The 19,259-nt window shown below is 37.5% G+C and overlaps 2 protein-coding genes across 3 annotated transcripts in view; one reads left to right on the forward strand and one right to left on the reverse strand.

The window, feature by feature from the left end:
• LOC115215852 (aquaporin AQPAe.a) lies at positions 1 to 6,606 on the forward strand. Its single transcript, XM_029785194.2, has 4 exons — positions 1 to 762; positions 3,515 to 3,910; positions 4,754 to 4,834; positions 5,658 to 6,606. The coding sequence occupies exons 1-4, from the start codon at positions 541 to 543 to the stop codon at positions 5,877 to 5,879; spliced, it is 921 nt and encodes a 306-aa protein (XP_029641054.1). The 5' UTR covers positions 1 to 540; the 3' UTR covers positions 5,880 to 6,606.
• LOC115212080 (NEDD8-activating enzyme E1 regulatory subunit) overlaps positions 2,779 to 19,259 on the reverse strand; it is a 37,509-nt gene continuing 21,028 nt past the window's right edge. Inside the window, exons 12-20 of one of the 2 annotated variants that reach the window (XR_005001657.1) lie at positions 16,280 to 16,339; positions 15,552 to 15,612; positions 14,350 to 14,498; positions 13,402 to 13,441; positions 12,661 to 12,744; positions 11,711 to 11,850; positions 9,750 to 9,823; positions 8,819 to 9,038; positions 2,779 to 2,821 (exon numbers count right to left, since the gene is read on the reverse strand). Coding sequence is in view for 1 of the 2 variants with exons in the window: in XM_029780902.2 (XP_029636762.1) it covers positions 8,879 to 9,038; positions 9,750 to 9,823; positions 11,711 to 11,850; positions 12,661 to 12,744; positions 13,402 to 13,441; positions 14,350 to 14,498; positions 15,552 to 15,612; positions 16,280 to 16,339 (768 nt within the window). In the remaining variant the exon portion in view is untranslated. Of the gene's footprint in view, positions 2,822 to 8,381; positions 9,039 to 9,749; positions 9,824 to 11,710; positions 11,851 to 12,660; positions 12,745 to 13,401; positions 13,442 to 14,349; positions 14,499 to 15,551; positions 15,613 to 16,279; positions 16,340 to 19,259 lie in introns of those variants that run through there. The other variant, XM_029780902.2, reaches the window with a different exon arrangement.

Genomic DNA, 19,259 nt, shown 5'->3' on the forward strand with positions numbered 1-19,259 from the left:
AGGTTAATTTCTTGTTTTGTATTTAATTAGTATCTTCATTAAATAATTACTAAACACTGCCTAAAACTCAAAGGAGCTGATGTTGGGATTCTACATCCTTCAAAAGTTCCATGCTTCTTAAAATTCACTGACATTACACCTGATGCACCCCCCACTTTTTTTGTAAAGAACTCATTCATGGTTCACTTCCTATGCATATTCTGTGTACAGTTCATGCATTTTTCTGACAAGTTGTAGTGCATCTGAGCACTGTATAAGCTAATTATTATATTATTTTAAGCAGAAATAAAATTTGCTTCAGTCAAGAATTAAAGATAAAACTTGCATAAGAAAGTATTTTCTTTCTCTTCTTGTTGTGGTGAGAGTCATTGACACCCCTGTGGGATTGGAAGAATGGACTAGTCGAACTCTAAAGAGCAGCATATTGGTTGAGATGAGAGAAGTCTCAAGTAATTTTAAACACGTCGTCCCTGCTTTGTGAAATCTGCATCTCCAAGAAATACAACAATATAAAACCTCTGAAGTTGGTGTTATATCTATATGAAGGTTTTATCAAATTCAAGTTTGGGATCTTTAAAATATCAGAAAATCAGCTGCAGTTGCTTAAGAAAATCCAGGATGGTAACCAGCTTGGATGATGTTAAATCCTTACGTTTCTGGAGGGCAAATGTTGCTGAATTTTTGGGTTCCGCCTTATTAGTCCTTATGGGTTGTGGATCATGTTCTCAGTGGAGCAAAGAGACCACACCTTCTGTGATTGAGGTAAGCTCTATTTTAACCCATTTGTTACTATATAGTTATTGAAATTTACTGTGTTTCTTTCAGTCTATTTTGAAAATAACAAAGAATTTATTAAAATAACTTTGACATTATTAAACTTGTCTCTTGAACATAAATTGACTTGAAATGTTGATGGAAGGACCTAACTTAGATCACTTTAACCCTTTCAATACCAACCCGACTGAAACTGCTTCTGGTTCTGTAGTACAAATATCTTGTTTTCATAAGTTCTGAATTAAAATCTTCCACAAACCTTAATCATAATTTATGTTCCTAACACTAGCTTAATGATAACTAAGTCATTTCATAAATTCTTTGTTATATCTAAAATTAATTGAAAGTAACACAGAGCATCTCAACAGAAATATGGCAACAAAAGGTTAAAACAGGAAGTTTTTATTATAGTGCTAGGGATAATCTCAGATAATCAAATATCAAAAACTAAAATTCACTAATACAGAAATTTTTGCATAATCAAAATTGTGTATGTGTAACATTTGCGCCCCACCTTTTTTTTCTCAAATTTTTTTTGATTCCTATGTTTTCAATATAGAAGATTAGGATTTTGCCCCAGAACCACGCTTTCAAAATTTTAATTTTCCCCCTCCCCACCCCAATTTTTAAATTTCTAACTTTTTTCCAAAATTTTTTTTGATTCCTATGTTTTCAATATAGAAGATCAGGATTTTACCCCAGAACCACGCTTTCAAAATTTAAATTTTCCTCCTGCCATTCAAATTTTAAACTTTTTCCCAAAATTTTTTTATAATCTTTATAGAAAAATACAGAGATTATGAATCTTTACGAATCTTTTCTAAAATTTTTCTCAAAGAAACACTCAACTCCCCTCCTCCAATCTCCACCCATCATCTCCCCACCTCACCCACCCGCCCACCCTCTTCCCGCTTTCAAAAAGCTAAAAACTCTGAATGTTTCACTTTCACCTACTGTTTCAACACATGTGTAGAATTCTACTGAAATAGCAGACAGCAAAAATATCTGACCACCACCACCAGAAAATCCGACATACTAGAAACAACAGCTAAAAGAAATTTTTCTGAAAAAAACTTACTCACTTTCAAAAAAGCAAAAAGTAAAACATTCAGAGTTTTTAGTTTTTTGAAAGTGGGGAGATGATGGGTGGAGATTGGAAGAGGGGAGTTGAGTGTTTCTTTAAGAAAAATTTTAGAAAAGATTCGTAAAGATTTCTATGGCTGGATGGCCTTCCTAATGCCAGCCACTCCAAGAGTGTAATGAGTGTTTTTACATGCCACTGGTATCTGCCATGGCTGTGATGGTCTGGCATGGCAGGAGACAGAGGATTGAGTGGCACAAGCTAGTTGGGCAGGAAGAAGAAGAAAGAAGAATTCTGTTCCTTCTGCTTCCCCAGCGTGCCCTTTCCTACGACTCCCACATTTATGTGGTGTTAAAAATTTCATTGCACCAACTGCAATCTGATCAAAGATGCAATTCTAATTCATGAAATACTTGAAATCAGATCAGTGATCAATTCAGTTAGTGGAGCAAAAATTTTGACAGCAAATAATAAGTGCCGCTAGAGAAGTTAATAGTTTTTGTGTTTTCTTTTTGAATAGTTTTTGAATAGGCGTAGGAGTGGCTGTGTGGTAAGTTGCTTGGTTACGAACCACATGGTTCCGGGTTCAGTTCCACTGCATGGCATCTTCAGCATAGCCTCGAACCGACCAAAGATTTGTGAGTGGATTTGGTAGATGGAAGCTGAAAGGTGGCGGGCCAGCAGAAACGTTATTACGCCGGGCGAAATGCTTAGTGGTATTTTGTCTGCCGCTACGTTCTGAGTTCAAATTCTGCCGAGGTCAAATTTGCATTTCATCCTTTCGGGGTTGATTAAGTAAGTACCAGTTATGCACTGGGGTTGATATAATCGACTTAATCTGTTTGTCTGTACCCTCTGTGTAGCCCCTTGTCAGCAGTAAAGAAATAGGAAACTGAAAGAAGCTCATCATATATATATATATATGTATATGTATGTATGTATGTGTGTGTGTATATGTTTGTGTGTCTGTGTTTGTCCCCTCAACATCGCTTGACAGCTGATGCTGGTGTGTTTATGTCGGCAAAATAGACTGATAGAATAAGTACTAGGCTTACAAAGAATAAGTCCTGGGGTCGATTTGCTTGACTAAAGATGGTGCTCCAGCATGGCCACAGCCAAATGACTGAAACAAGTAAAAGAGAGAGTTAAAGTGTAAAGAGAGTTAAATGTGTGTCTTCTACATTGTAATCGTTTTAGTTTCAACTGAAGATAAAATCACATTCCTGGCAAGTACATATCTGAAATATATATTCGATTTTTATTTTGTTTTGGGATTTGGTTTGCAAGATTCTTTATATGATTTCGTGTGTTGAAGCATATTCTGTTGTCTGGGGAGAGTCATTTTCTTTTTGTGCCTTATTATGTAACACACTCACTGGTAAAATTTCCACTTTTTTTCTTATTTTTATTTTCCTAAAACTTTCGTTGCATCTTAAAAGACTATTGAAAAGGTTGCAAGACGCAACGAAAATTTCAGGAAAATAAAAATAAGAATTAAGTGGAAATTTTACCGGTGAGTGTGTTACATTATAAGGCACAAAAAGAAAATGACTCTCCCCAGATGTAACAGAATATATATTCTATGTTCTTTCTAAAAGCAACCATAAATGTATTTCCATATGCAGTGATCATACTAAACATATTTTCTTTTTAATCTAGGTATCATTTGGTTTCGGCTTCACAATTGTGACTTTGGTGTGGATTTTTGGACAGACCAGTGGTGCTCATTTCAACCCTTCCGTGACATTGGCTCTGATGATAACTCGTAAGATCAGTTTTGTCCGTGCTGTATTTTACCTGATATTTCAATCAGTTGGTGGAATTACAGGTGCTGCTCTTTTACTGTCGGTTCTTCCTAAGAATAAGACAGTAGATTTGTGTCCCACTGTTCTGGCAGAAGATGTAGGTGTTTTTCAAGGAATGTTAGTCGAGAGCTTCTTGGCTTTCTTCCTTGTGATGACTGTGTATGCCACTTCTGACACAAGACGCACAGACCACAAAGGACCATTCCCACTTACGATCGGCATTGTTATAACGGCCTGTATTTTAATGGGAGTAAGTATATATCATAGTAATAATACTATCACCATTGCAATCAGTAAAATAATTTTACTCAAAATTATGTCTTTGTGACCTTGTTCCCATCTAAGTTGGGTTATTTATCATCAGCTAGATGCCCCACTGAGTCTAGATGTTGGCTTACCAAGACTCCCCCAATTCCCCCTGTCTTATGCTGTATGCATACAATCAGCCAGACTCCTGTTGTTACTCCATTCTTTGATGTCATCAAAATAACCAAATGCTAATGGCTATATATATATATATATATATATATATATATACTGTTTTTACCAATAAATTACCTTCCGAATGACGCTTTCTTCACTAAGAGCTTATACGGCTTTTTTGGATAATCGCCAGACATCGGTTCAGGACTCTAACACACAGAAGAATTTAATATGGACGCCTATTACATAGATTATTCTATGAAAAACATACCAATACCATCTGTATCTGTTACAGATATATATATATATATATAATCCATAATAATAAAGGGTAAAATTAATTAATTAATTAATTAATTAATAATTAAACCAAGTAGTTCAGTATGTTAAAAGAACCATTATCGGTAAACTTATACATAAAATTTTATAATTATGAGTATAATTATAATAAGGGTTTAGCAAAAATTTACTTCACCACATACCGAAATTTAGAAGTAGCAGTTAAAACTAACTATTTCACTACTATAAGTAAATCTCCCAGCTAGCAATACTCAACAACCCACCTGCATGAACCCTAATTATAATTAAACTCATAATTCTAAAATTTTATTATATATGTATGTATATATATATATATATATATATATCTGTGTATTGAATCTATTTTCAGGCAAAATTTACTGGAGCTTCAATCAATCCTGTAAGATCCCTTGGGCCAGCTGTTGTTGGAGGAGTTTGGGAACACCATTGGGTCAGTATAGTTACTTTTATGTTATTTTATTGGGTGCAGACAAGGGCTACATTGTTAAAAGATTTACTTTACAACTACAGGTATGAGACCAACTTTCCAGGCACCGATGGTTCAGAACCTCTTATAACCCACACTAATTTACAGATTAGAACTTCAAATTCCTGCATCTGCTATGCTAGTTGACTTGGTGGTGCTGTTTCACTGTACCGTGGATAGTACAGTTTTGTGATGTGAAGAAGAAAAAAGACAGAAGCAAAGAGAGAATTGCGGTAGTCTTAACTGTTGGTCCGGAAAAGGGTTGTTCTCAATGTCCATGTACTATGTCTCAATCTGCAAGATTCACTCAATGTCCATGTGTGCTGTCTGTCTAACGCACCTGCTCTTTGCCTCGACTGCTGCTTGCGCCTCACTGACCCCGCATGCCCACCGCAGCCCTTCTGGTGGGACCCATATGCCTCACTTCCAGTCCTCCCCTACAACGCAACTTGGCTCATAACATCACAAGGTTTAATAAATTTGCTTCATTTGTACCAATGTACAGGTACCTGTATTTCATTTAACTTAAATAAATTTAATATTAGTTTCATTTAGAAGTGACCACTTCTGGTTTGGAAAAATCAGTGATCTGAAGTAGCCTTGGAATAAAAGGTTCTAGAAAAATCAATATTGCACCTGTATATTTTGTTCCTGGTTCAATCAAAAAGGTAAACATGGAGTAAGAGACTTTGTTGTTTGGAAATAAATATCGACAGTAGCTTTGAAGCGGAAACATTTTAAAGATTTAAAAATTTAATTCTCTCTTTCTTTTTTCTTTTTGGTGCAGATATACTGGCTGGGACCCATTTTCGGTGGAATTTTAGGGGGCATTCTTTATGACAATCTGTTTGCTGTGAATGCGTCCCTGATGAAGGCAAGGGCTTGTTTCATGACAAGTGATTATAATGGAGAAAGATTTGATCCACAAAGAGTGAAGATCAGGATAATGGAAGAAGAATCCATTTTCAGGGCACCACTTGCAGAACCCGAAGAATTATACATGTCCTGACATATGGATTAACCCTTTCGTTACTATATTTCTAAGCAAAACACACCCCTTATGAGTTTCAATTAAATTCTAAAATCACAAATTTAGACTGGTTTCATTAAACTGTAACTACTTTATTTATTGACATATTAATGTGATTTCTGGAACACAATTGAAGAAAAGGTTCTTAATCAATTCTATTGCATAACTTTTGTCTCAAAGTGACTCTAATTACAGGTAAATACAGGTAAACCACAAGCTATCTTTTTCCTCAGTTTGCTTCCGTAGTAATCACTTCAAACAAGCTTACATTTGCTTGATTTCTCCATATTTTCTGTTGAAAAGAACTCAAAATCAGAATCACAGCTTAATAGCATGAAACTGTTATCTATTTTAAAAGTTGAAAAAAAAATCACCAAAGAAAAAATGTGGAAAAAAAATCTCCCAAACTTCGTACAGCTCAGATATCACATCAATGTCAGATACTGTAACTTGACTATTTACAAAATGAAATCAAGTGTTTTCACATTTAAATATCAATTAGGTTCACTTGGCTGGCTTTGGCTGGGCTGGTCATTTGAGCCAAGATTTTTTCGGTTGGCTTGGTAACGAAAGGGTTAAGCACCACAGTTCCACAGTTGTAAGTCATCAACAACATTATATATATATATATATATATATACAAGAGGGTTGACTATCAAATGACAGGTAAAGTTTCAAAAATACTTTGTGACATAATATCAAGAAATATGGCTTACATACAAATTTCGTAGTGATTATACAAAATTATGAAGTTAATTCTAAGTTTCAAAAGAAAATTGTTTATTACCTTAAAATAAAGCTCAATAAAACAAATTTCACATTTGAAAAATTGCCCCAAAACTACTGTTATGTACTTCCTCCCTTCCTACTTCTCAGTTGTCTCTGATTCTTTCTTTCTTACCATGCATACATGTGTGTGTGTGTCTAGCATTCCTTTAAGCATAGTATGTGCACTCATCCAGCCCCACTTACATTAACTGTCTCTGTACTTCACTCTATACAATGTAAAGTATAACTGGAGAAATCAACCAACCAACCTTTATATCAGCTATTATCATAGAGAGATATGTGTATATGTGAGTGTCTATATGTGCACATATATATATATCATCATCGTTTAACGTCCGCTTTCCATGCTAGCATGGATTGGACGATTTTGACTGAGGGCTGGCAAACCAGACGGCTGCACCAGGCTCCAATCTTTATCTGGCAGAGTTTCTACAGCTGGATGCCCTTCCTAACACCAACCACTCCGAGAGTGTAGTGGGTGCTTTTTACATGCCACTGGCACGGGGGCCAGTCAGGTGGTACTGGCAATGACCTTGCTCAAATCTTTTTACACATGCCACCGGCTCAGGTGGCAGTAAGGTGATGTTGGTAATGATCATGCCTGAATGGTGCCCTTTTACGTGCCACCGGCACGGAAGCCAGTTGGCTGCTCTGGCAACGATCACGCTCGGATGGTGCTCTTGGCACCCTACTAGCACGGGCACAAGCGCCAGTAAGGCGATGCTGGTAATGATCACACTCAAATGATGCCTTTTATGTGCCACTGGCATGGAAGCTGGTTAGCCGCTCTGTCAACAATCACACTCGTACGGTGCTCTTTGCACCCCGCTAGCATGGATGCCAGTCATCAAATTTGATTTTGATTTGATTTCACTTGCCTCAACAGGTCTTCGCAAGCAGAGTTTAGTGTCCAAAGAAGGAAAAGGTATGCATAAGTGGGCTGGTTACGCTCCTGGCATATATATATATATATATATATATATATATATATATATAATTGACTATGAAGTTACACTCTCTGTTAGGTGGCACAAGTACTTACACACTCAGTGGTAACTTCTGCCTACTGAATTCAATTGCAAAGTTTTGGTCAGCAGAAGACTCTTGCCCAAGTTGCCACACAGTGGGATTGAACCTGAAACCATGTGAGCAGGAAGCAAGCTTCCTAACCACACAGCCATGCCCATGCCTTTACACATTCAATCAAAAATCTAAAAGTTATTGTATTTTTAAACAACAATGTTGTGATACCAGTGCCAGTGGCACGTAAAAGAACTGGCACGTAAAAGAACTGGCACGTAAAAGAACCATCTGAACGTGGCCGTTGCCAGCGCCACCCCAACTGGCCTCCGTGCCGGTGGCACATAAAAAGCACCAACCAATTGTGGCCGTTGCTAGCCTCACCTGGCACGTAAAAAGCACCCACTACACTCACTGAGTGGTTGGCATTAGGAAGGGCATCCAGCTGTAGAAACACTGCCAAATCAGACTGGAGCCTGGTGCAGCCTCCTGGCTTCCCAGACCCCAGTCGAACCATCCAGGCCATGCTAGCATGGAAAACGGATGTTAAACGATGATGATGATGATGATGAATGTTACATCACAAAATTTAAGAATTCAAAACATAGAACTAGTTTCCTTGAATATATTTTTCTCCACTCACACACAAAAAAAAATTACAAGGCAGATGGCTAAACGGATGAAGCAATTTATTTAATTAATCTAAGCATGAGAAAATCAAGATGTAGGAATGTAAAATGGTGAAAAATCCAAAGCAAAATACATCGTTAAGTGTGAAGTAGATAACACTGTTTGCCATGTACTTCAATGAAGAAGAATTTAAAATATTTGCAAAGAAATATTACATAGTAATTCATAAACTAGTTGATAGTTTTAATTGTTGTATGTGTGTATGCATGTGAGTTTATATCAACATTAATCATCAACTTAAAAATATATTTTTAATTTATTAAGAATAACCTGATTGAGTTCATTCATATATGTATCACCTTTCAAAATAGTTGCATTGGGCTGAAAAGCTCTGGCTTTAAATATTCTAAATTTTATGTGTTCAAAAAATTTTTTTTTTGTACTGTATAAAATTTAAAGCTGTTAGTTTGTATGAGTGCATATGTATATACGTGGTGTATGTGTGTGTAATATTATTCAGACCTGATATTGGTAATAACTCATAACTCTAGTGTGGTGGTGCACTGTTTCATAGCATTATATATCAGAGTATTGTTGAAAGGCACGAATTGTCCAGTAATTATTTTGATGGCTTCTTGAGACATTACTCCACCCATGTATGCAGCAATAGAATGCAGCTCTGATGCACCGTAGCGGCACCTAAATAATTAGAAAAATAAGAAACATTATGATTAATAAGAAGAATAAAACTAAACTGAAAGAAAGTAAAAAAAAGGAACATAGCCACACTCTTTTACTCTTTTCAGTCATTTGACTGCGGCCATGCTGGAGCACCGCCTCTAATCGAGCAAATCGACCCCAGGACTTATTCTTTGGAAGCCTAGTACTTATTCTATCGGTCTCTTTTGTTTAACCGCTAAGTTACGGGGACGTAAACACACCAGCATCGGTTGTCAAGCGATGTTGCGGGGACAAGCACAGACACACAAACATATACACACACGTATATGTTTTACTTACTGTATTAACTCATCTATAAATTGTATATTATTATATAGTTGATTTTAACTGGAAAACTGGTGGGAGGGCAGAGCTAAAAGTATTTTGTATCAAGATTTGACCCCAAATTAGGGGTGTGATTTATACATGAGTAAATATAATAATTCTTCATTATCTTAAAAATTAAATGAAACAAAAGCAGTTGATTTCAACAGAAACCAATAGAATAAGTATTAGGCTTCCAAAGAATAAATCCTGGGGTCGGTTTGCTCAACTAAAGGCAGTGCTCCAGCATGGCCGCAACCAAATGACTGAAACAAGTAAAAGATTTGACTTCTCCACTGTAGAACATGCAACCATTTGTTATTTGATGGAATCGTTTTGACAGGTAAAAATAATTGATTGACTTACATTTCGTGAATATAATCATCTTTGATCAAAGTAGATGAGAGGCCTAATTCCATGAGGAGCTTGCTAACGTGTGTCTGGAACAAAATTAAATAAAAAAAAACGTAAGTTAGAATAATAATAAATGTTTCTAATTCTGGGACAAAATCAGCAATTTTGGAGAGAAGCGGTTTAGTAGACAGCATTGAACCCCAGTACTTGACTGGTACCTTATTTTATGAACCTCAGAGGGAAGAAGGGTAAAGTTGACCTCTGTGGGATTTTAATGTAAAATGTAAAGAACTGGAAAAAATATTGCAAGGCATTTTATTTGATGCTCAAACAATTCTAACAATTTATCTGCCCTTGATCTTGTAGTGAGGGATTTGAAATGGAACCCTGGGATATGCAATCGGACATCATGAGCAAAACACAATTGTTTCAGGCAATCGGTCTGTTTGGTAATCAATCAGCATAAAGTCATTGTGTGAGTCATTGACTGAGTAAACTAATGATAAAAAACATTCCAGCTGTGTCCATCCGATCTTTTGTAGTCATATGGCACAGGAGTGGCTGTGTGGTAAGTAGCTTGCTAACCAACCACATGGTTCTAGGTTCAGTCCCACTGTGTGGCATCTTGGGCAAGTGTCTTCTGCTATAGCCCCGGGCCGACCAATGCCTTGTGAGTGGATTTGGTAGACAGAAACTGAAAGAAGCCCGTCGTATATATGTATATATATATATATATATATATATAATATATATATATATATATATATATATATATATATATATGTGTGTGTGTGTGTGTGTTTGTGTGTCTGTATTTGTCCCCCTAGCATTGTTTGACAACCGATGCTGGTGTGTTTACGTGCCCGTCACTTAGCGGTTCGGCAAAAGAGACCGATAGAATAAGTACTAGGCTTACAAAGAATAAGTCCCGGGGTCGATTTGCTCGACTAAAGGCGGTGCTCCAGCATAACCACAGTTACGTGACTGAAACAAGTAAAAGAGTAAAAGAGAGTATATGGTGTCACTTGCTTCCAGTTCTGTGCATAAGACATGTCCAGGTTGTTTGTTATTCGATAGACCGGGAGACCATTACCTTGCTTGGAAACAAGTGGGGATTAGTGTTAGGAACATGGCATCTGGCTGTCAAAAGCTCTGCCCCAACATACTCTTGTATAAGACCCATGCAAGACTGGAGAAGCAGATATTAACCCTTTTGTTACTGTATTTATTTTGTGATGCTCTGTGTTTCTTTCAATTACTTTAAATATTACAAAGAATTTAGTAAAATAACTTCATCATCATCGTTTAACGCCCGCTTTCCATGCTAGCATGGGTTGGACGATTTGACTGAGGACAGGTGAACTAGATGGTTGCACCAGGCTCCAATCTTGATCTGGCAGAGTTTCTACAGCTGGATGCTCTTCCTAACGCCAATCACTCCGAGAATGTAGTGGGTGCTTTTATGTGCCACCGGCACGAGGGCCAGTCAGGCGGTACTGGCAACGGCCACGCTGAAATGGTGTTTTTTTACGTGCCACCTGCGAAGGAGCCAGTCCAGCAGCACTGGCAACAACCTCTAGTTATCATTAAGCTAGTGTTAGGAGCATTAATTGTGACCAAGGTTTGGTGGAAGATTTTAATTCAAAACTTATGAAAACAAGACATTTGTACTGAGAGCCAGAGCTGGCTCCAACCAGGTTGGTAGCGAAAGAGTTAAACAATGAGGAAGTTGATGATAATGATGATGATGTGTCTCTTTGTTTTTAAAGATGATAAAGTCTGAATTGATGGAATTTGACTTGTATTTCTTGCAGATCCCTTGAACATGAAGTGGATCCCACACTGGGATGACTTTAACAATAAGAAAGGAAGGAGATGATAATAAATGTGAGAAAGTTGTAAAGGCTGAAATTAAATACAGAATATGATTAACAAGTGAAAAGTGACTAATTAATTAATATAGCAAATATTACCTTTAATTTAAAAACGTCCCCTTCTACTTGATCATCATACCAGCCTGGGTAGCGGCTGTACTCTTCAAAGAAACGTTCGGCAGCTCGCAGCATGAGATAAAACACGATATCACTGTCTTCTTCATCTCCAAGCTGGAGTCCTGGAAATACATACAAATGTCAGGGGCAAAGTCATTATAAATATCAACCCTCCTTGTTAATTTAATCTCAAATCTCAGTGCAAAACTTTTGTTATCGCATGTGGCAGCACACCCAATACAAGAACAACCATATGCCACGTCGCCATGATAGATCGTTAGCCACTACACACATTTTTTTCTCTCCTTATTTTTTCTGTGTCCTTTTCTGTAGAAGAGCGTAAGCTCGAAACATAAAAGACTTTTTCTATTCCTGAGCGTTATACTAATACATCTGTTTGTTTTGTACACCACCTGTCTTCGGCTTTTGTATTTTTTTTGTAAACTCTCCCTATATATATATATCATCATCATCGTTTAACGTGCACTTTTCATGCTAGCATGGGTTGGACGATTTTGATTGAGGGCTGGCGAACCAGATGGTTGCACCAGGCTCCATATATATATATATATATATATATATATATATATATATATTTAAAGCCGAAGACAGGTGGTGTACAAAACAAACAGATGTATTAGTATAACGCTCAGGAATAGAAAAAGTCTTTTACGTTTCGAGCCTCCGCTCTTCTACAGAAAGGGACACAGAAAAAACAAGGAGAGAAAAAAATGTGTGTAGTGGCTAACGATCTATCATGGCGACTCTTAATTAAGATCCCTTTAAACTAGGAAAATTTTTTCATCAAACCAAGGATAGTCTAAGCCGGGCTGATGTCAAAAGGATTAAAGATTAAGAGCAGATATCTCTTCTAGCCTTAAAGAAAACAAAAAAGTTTTTTGCTTAGTTAAAAATGTTAATAATTTTGATACCTTCTTGAATCTGTGCACTTTTGGGATCATATTCTTCTGCCAAACTTCTGCAGTGAATCACTCGTAAAAAGCTTCCGTTTTTACCTGAAACATTTACAGTGATAGGTTGGTCATTAAGGGTATTATAAAGATACTTATATTTGTTTGTCTAATTCAGAGAAGCAACATCAATAAGGCCAAATCCATCACAAATACATGTAATAATTCATCATCATCATCATCGTCCAACTTCTCAAGCACTACATAATGCTAAAGGTTCTGATCATTGCCTCCATGAGGCCCAGCACTCAAAACGTGCTTTTTATGTGCCACTCTCAGAGTGGTTGGCATTAGAAAGGGCATCCAGCCGTAGAAACTATGCCAGATCAAGATTGAGGCCTGGTGCAGCCGTCTGGTTCGCCAGTCCCCAGTCAAATCGTCCAACCCATGCTAGCATGGAAAGTGGACGTTAAACCATGATGATGATGATGATGAAAATTGATCCAACTACAGGCAGTGACATTGCTGTTATTCTCCTGGTTGATAGGTAGTCTGCTGGCTGTGCACTTTTGAAAACATGTGGAATAAGATATTCCTTACTTGGAAAAAAATGTAAGGGTGAGTGACAGGAAAGGCCTCACTAATATGTTCATCTAATCCATGCAAGCACACAAAAATGGAAGTGGAAAACAAATGAAAGAAAAAATTATTTGCTGAGAGTCGAAGTAGACAGAGATGAGCAAAGTATTTTTAAATACTTACAAAATAATTTTACATCTTGTTCAGTGATGCTGCAATATGGCTACAAAAGGAAAGAAAAAGATAAACATTTATTAAAGAGATTAAAAAAGAAGAAGTGTGGTTTAAATTCAACTGAAACAAAATGAAATCAAATGTTTTGCTCAAGGACATAAAACACTGCCTGACCTGAGAATTGAACCCACATCCTAATGACTGAAACCAACACCCAAACTATACCACATGCTTTCACTTGAAGAAGTTCACAAAACAAAAAGTATCGTATTTTAACGTGTATAAGGAGCCCCCTAATTTTTGGGGCTTAAAATTTGGAAAAAAGGTTTTGTAAGGGATCATAATACTATCCATGTATAAGAAACTCCCATATTTTTTTTAACCGAATTTTTGACAAAAAAGGGTTTCTTATACATATTAAAATATGGTAAATACAAAGTTCAAGTGTAATGTATGTTTAAACATATAGGCACAGTCATGGTTGTGTAATAAGAAGCTTGCTTTTCAACCACATGGTTCCAGGTTCAATCTCACTGTGTGGCATCTTGGGCAAGTGTCTTCTACTATAGCCTTGGGCCAACCAAAGCCTTGTGAGTGGATTTCAGAGACAGAAACTGAAAGAAGCTTGTCGTATATATATATATATATATATGTTTGTGTGTCAGTGTTTGTCCCCCCACCAAAAGTATCATATTTTAACATGTATAAGGAACCCTCTAATTTTTGGGGCTTAAAATTTGGAAAAAAGGTTTTGCAAGGGATCATAATACTATCCATGTATAAGAAACTCCCATATTTTTTTAACTGAATTTTTGACAAAAAAGGGTTCCTTATACATGTTAAAATATGGTAAATATAAAGTTCAAGAGTGAAAAAGTAATATGACATTAACTCCAATACACAAGAAAAAACAAAACAAAACTAAGAAAAAAAACCCCTGAAAAAACTGATAATGACCTTTCCAATTTTCTGCAGAATGTTCTGGACACGATGGAGGATATTAGTAACATCTTTATGTGCTTGCTCTCTGTAGATGTTCTGCAACTGAATATAACGGTTAGAATCTGCTGTCATATCAGGAATCGTACCTCTCAAAGGTAGAGCACCTGTAAAATAGAAATATCGACCAAATTCTCAAGTGAACAAATACAAAACAATGGTTTTATTAGATACATTATCATCATTGTCTAATGTCCATTTTTCATTTTCGATGCTGGCATGCATTGGGCAGTTTGACAGGAGCTACTGTGCTGCAGGACTGCACCACGCCCCAATGTCTGTTTTGGTAAGGTTTCTACAGCTGGATGTCCTTTTTTAATGCCTTTGTACCTTAAAAATGAAAGGCACACTGGCCAATGTAGACTTGATACACAATGCTTGGGAAAAAATGGGACAGGTGGTGGAAGGAAGAGTATATTTTAGAGGGAGAAGAGGTAGCTTTATGCCAGATGCTGGGAGTTAAAGTATGATAGAGGGACAAGCAAATGTGTCTTGCTACAGAAAAGGTACATAGCTACCCTGCATTATAGAAGCGTGGTTGAGAACAGCTGGGAGGAAGATATGTGATAAGTTGCTAGAGCAGACCCTCAAGGGGTAAGATATGATAGAGATGGTTGATTAGTAGGGGAGAGGAGTGAGATAGGGGTTATAAGAATGTGAGGAGAGAGTAAGAAATGGTTGTATATATATGTAGTAATATTGAGAAATCTATTATATAAAATCCGTCGTCTGTCTGTCTGTGTGTGTGTTTTCTAGGATCTCGGGCATCTTCCATCCGATTGCGCTCAAATTTGATATGTAGATACCGATAGTATCAGGGCATGTATAAGTCTTGAAAACATTACAAAAATCGATTCCAGGTGAGAATGCGATCGATAAAGCCGTGGGAACGTGCATTTGTAAAATCGTTTTTCTTGGAATTGAAAAAAAGTCTATCTTTATTTCTTCTTTTGCTGGTGTCTCAAATTTAGGTTAAATCAGTGTTTCTCAAAGGGGAGGTCTATGGGACGATCGGACAAGTTGTTTTGAGAAAATTTGGTTTAAATGTTTGACAACTCAGCACCGTCCATTGGACGGGGGGGAAGGGGCATTTTGCTCATTATTTTATATATTGAAACTAATGTCAATAAGTAGTAATGGAGACAAAGGAACTGACTTACTTTTGCCTTCGTTCTCAGTAAATTCTTTCATGGCGTGCAGCATGATCCAGAAGTTTTTGCTCTTCAAAATTGAAAAGAAACAAAATAAAGCACAAATAAAATATTTCTGAGATGCCTCTTAAAAAAAAATATATTTTCAACAAGTTTAAATTACTACAATGCTGTCATCACTCTGCCACCACCTCCACCATCTCCGGCATTATAACTTCTGGAGTGGATACTCTTCGACACTTAAAAGATTTTAGTGACCTAAGCACTTAAAAGATTTTAGTGACCCCATGTGTATGTAATTCAAAAAATAAACAATTATAAACATAAAATTAATTTTATTTTTTAAAATGAAACAAAAATTAACAGTAAGATGGAAAATAATATTTATTTACCATCTTTATTTATATTTGAAAAGTTTTCTCCTATTTTATTAATTGCAAAGTCTTTGATCAGATCCTCCCCATGACACCATGAACACTTTGAAATTATATTTCCAATCATATAAACCACTTTGAATATTATTTTATTAAGTTTAAAGTGATTTCTTTTGTGCTGTAGACCATTTACCATTTCTGTGGCACCACCCCTTCTCTTAATACCTTAAGCATGAGCTTATTTTACTTAATGGTTAATCCAGTGCCACTTGGAACGTTTCTGATTATATGTCTGCTCCATCAGAGCTGACCAAGGGTTAAATAACTTTCTAAAATAAAAAAAAACAATAAAAATAATCTTACATCTGCATGCATCTGTGTGCAAGATGGATCGTTGAAAATCTTCTGTACAGTTTCAGGGATCTGGCAAAGAACAAAAAAAACATAAATAAGGGACAATGAAAAACATATACATAAGATATAATATAGGTGTTGGTGTGGCTGTGTGACTTAGAAGCTTGTTTCCCAACCATTTGGTCTTGGGTTCAGTCCTACAGTGTGGCATCTTTGGCAAATGGGATCTTTTCAGTTTGAACGGCAGTTTAAAAAAAATAATTTCTAGGTAACTAAACACTTTTAAACTTCGTATACTGGTAGAATGTGTTTATAAAACATCTTTTTCTCTTGGCTTTATTGAGAAAATTCTATAGTTTGTAAGATATTTGTTGTTTTTTTCTTCTTCAATTTCTGCAATTTCAACCAATCAATGATGTCTATTGAGGTAAAAACATTCTGTGCCGTATGAATATGTCCTTTGTTTAAGAAACAGATTGAGTTTATTTACATTTGTGAAGAAAAAAAGATACCCTTCCCCCCACCCTAACCCTAAAACAGATTGAAATGCAATAGATCGATACTAGGGTCATAATTATGGGTGACAATTTCATATGACACTGCTAGAAAAAACTGCCGTTCAAACCGAAAAGATTCGGCAAATGTCTCCTAGTATAGCCCTGGACCTAACAAAGTCTGTGAATGAATTTGGTAGACAGAAAGAGTCTTATACTATCATCATCATCTCTCTTTCTCCCTCACTGGGTAACCATGTATTTCCTCTATAGCAAGATACTTGTTTCTGCCTCTATTTCTCTGTTACACTCTAACCGTCATCATCTGATACTGGATCACCTCTTCCAATGGCCCCTCTGCTATAGCAAGACATCTGTTTCTGCCTCTCTGTCATACTCTAACCTTTCATGCTCTGACATGAGTTCCCTCCTCAAATGCTCTGACTTCTCTCAAAATTCCTTGTCTTGTTACTTACTTGGTTACCCTGCCAGTGCTGGTGCCACGTAAAAAGTATCCAGCCCACACTGTAAATCATCATCGTTTAATGACTGCTTTCCATGCTAGCATGGGTTGGACGATTTTGACTGAGGGCTGGCGAACCAGATGGCTGCACCAGGCTCCAATCTTGATCTGGCAGAATTTCTACAGCCAGATGCCCTTCCTAACGCCAACCACTCCCAGAGTGTAGAGGGTGCTTTTTATGTGCCATCAGTTGGCAAAGTGGTTGGCATTTGGAAGGGCATCCAGCCGTAAAAATCCTGCCAAAACAGACTCAGTAGCCTGAAGTGGTCTCCTACATTTGAGGTGGTCCCTTACCCATGCATGCATAGAAGATGATGATGATATGTCTATGTAACACACATGTGATGGTTGTAAACGAGCATCATCATCACACAAGCAATGTTGTTTGTTTCCAGTGTTTCATGAAAAGCAAGTCTAACTATGGTAAAATATTATCTTGCTTGGAAAGAGGTAAAGGTTGGTGACAGGAAAGGCATCCCAGCCATGCAAAATCTGCTTCAGTGAATTCCATTGGTCCATGCTAATAGGACAGATGGAATTCTTAGGCAGTTTAATAGGATCCAATGAGCTGGAGGACTGTGTTGTGTACCAATATTTGATTTGGTATGGTTTCATCGGCAGGGTGCCCTTCATAATGCCAGCCACTTTACAGAGAGAACAAGGTGACATGTTTTGTGGCACTGTCACTAGTAACAGAACCAAGTCACAAGAGATGACACCTCGACTGAGAAAGAATGCAATGTTGAGGGAGGTGGCTTTGTGTCAGGTGTCAGGGGGTTAAAGTATGACAGAAGGACAGGAATTGGCATCTTGCTGTACATGGCTCCTTCAATTAGAAAGGGATACAAGATGGTGGAAATGAGATGTTAGAGTGTATCCTCAAGGCACAAGAAGATGGGTAAGAGAAAGAAGAGGAACAGAAGATTGATGCTGGATGGATGAGTAGGTTTGTGAGGCCGACGCCAACGCTACAGCCCCGTACTAGTCCGCTGCTTCGCGTGAAGATGTGTTCTGGCACCTGGCAGTGTGACGCCAAGTGTACGGCGACGTGGCAACACACAGCCCAACTGATCCGGTCCTCGGAGCCAATCCTTCTTCCGAAGGTATGGATCCATTTTGCCGACTTCCCTTACCTACATTGGCGCTATCGACGAGAGGCTATACACCTTGGAGACCTGCTGCAGATGGTAGGTATGGATCAACTCGAGAGCTGCGAATCGTTACGGACACAAATTTTCCAGGGCTGCCGAGATGGGACAGAGGTGAATGCAGTGAATGGTTAACACAGGTGGATCTGTGGTCAATGATGAATCTCAGTTTGGGTGGGGAGGTAAACGAAAATAGGAATGGTTCAGGGAGGAGGAGGAGGAGGAGGTGATAAGTGGCATTACATAAAGGGTGGTGGTGGAAAGCAACAGTATAGTAAAATTATAATAAATGAGGAAAAAGATGTGAAGCGTTTGGGTGCGGATAAGGGAGGGAAGCACAGTGGCAGAGATGGAGGTCAGAAGTATGTAGGGGTGTATATAGAGAGGGACGAATAAAAATAGGTGGGTGCAGAGGGTGATGATGGTCCATAATGAAGGGTTCAAAGAAAAGGGGTGTTCAATGGAAGATGAAGTGGTAAGGGATAATACTGAGAATGCAGTATAGGTTGAGAAGTGGAAGTGGTTCCAAGGAGAAGGGTAATTAATTAGCAGTACAAAGGTGGGGAGGAATGATTACAGCAGCTGAGTAAATAGTAGTGTAGTTAGGAGAATGATGGAGGGATGGGTATTAGGCAGATGAGTTGTGGGGAAGGCTTGACAGGGAGAGATTGGGTGCAGGGGTATAGAATTAAACAATATGCTTTTAGGACCCTATTTACTTTGTACTTGGAGGCACTGTTATAAGTCATGGGCACTGCCTTTCTTACACTCTTTTTACTCGTTTCAGTCATTTGACTGTGGCCATGCTGGAGCACTGCCTTTAG

The sequence above is a fragment of the Octopus sinensis genome, linkage group LG1 (assembly GCF_006345805.1).
Source record: "Octopus sinensis linkage group LG1, ASM634580v1, whole genome shotgun sequence".
NCBI lineage: Eukaryota > Metazoa > Mollusca > Cephalopoda > Octopoda > Octopodidae > Octopus > Octopus sinensis.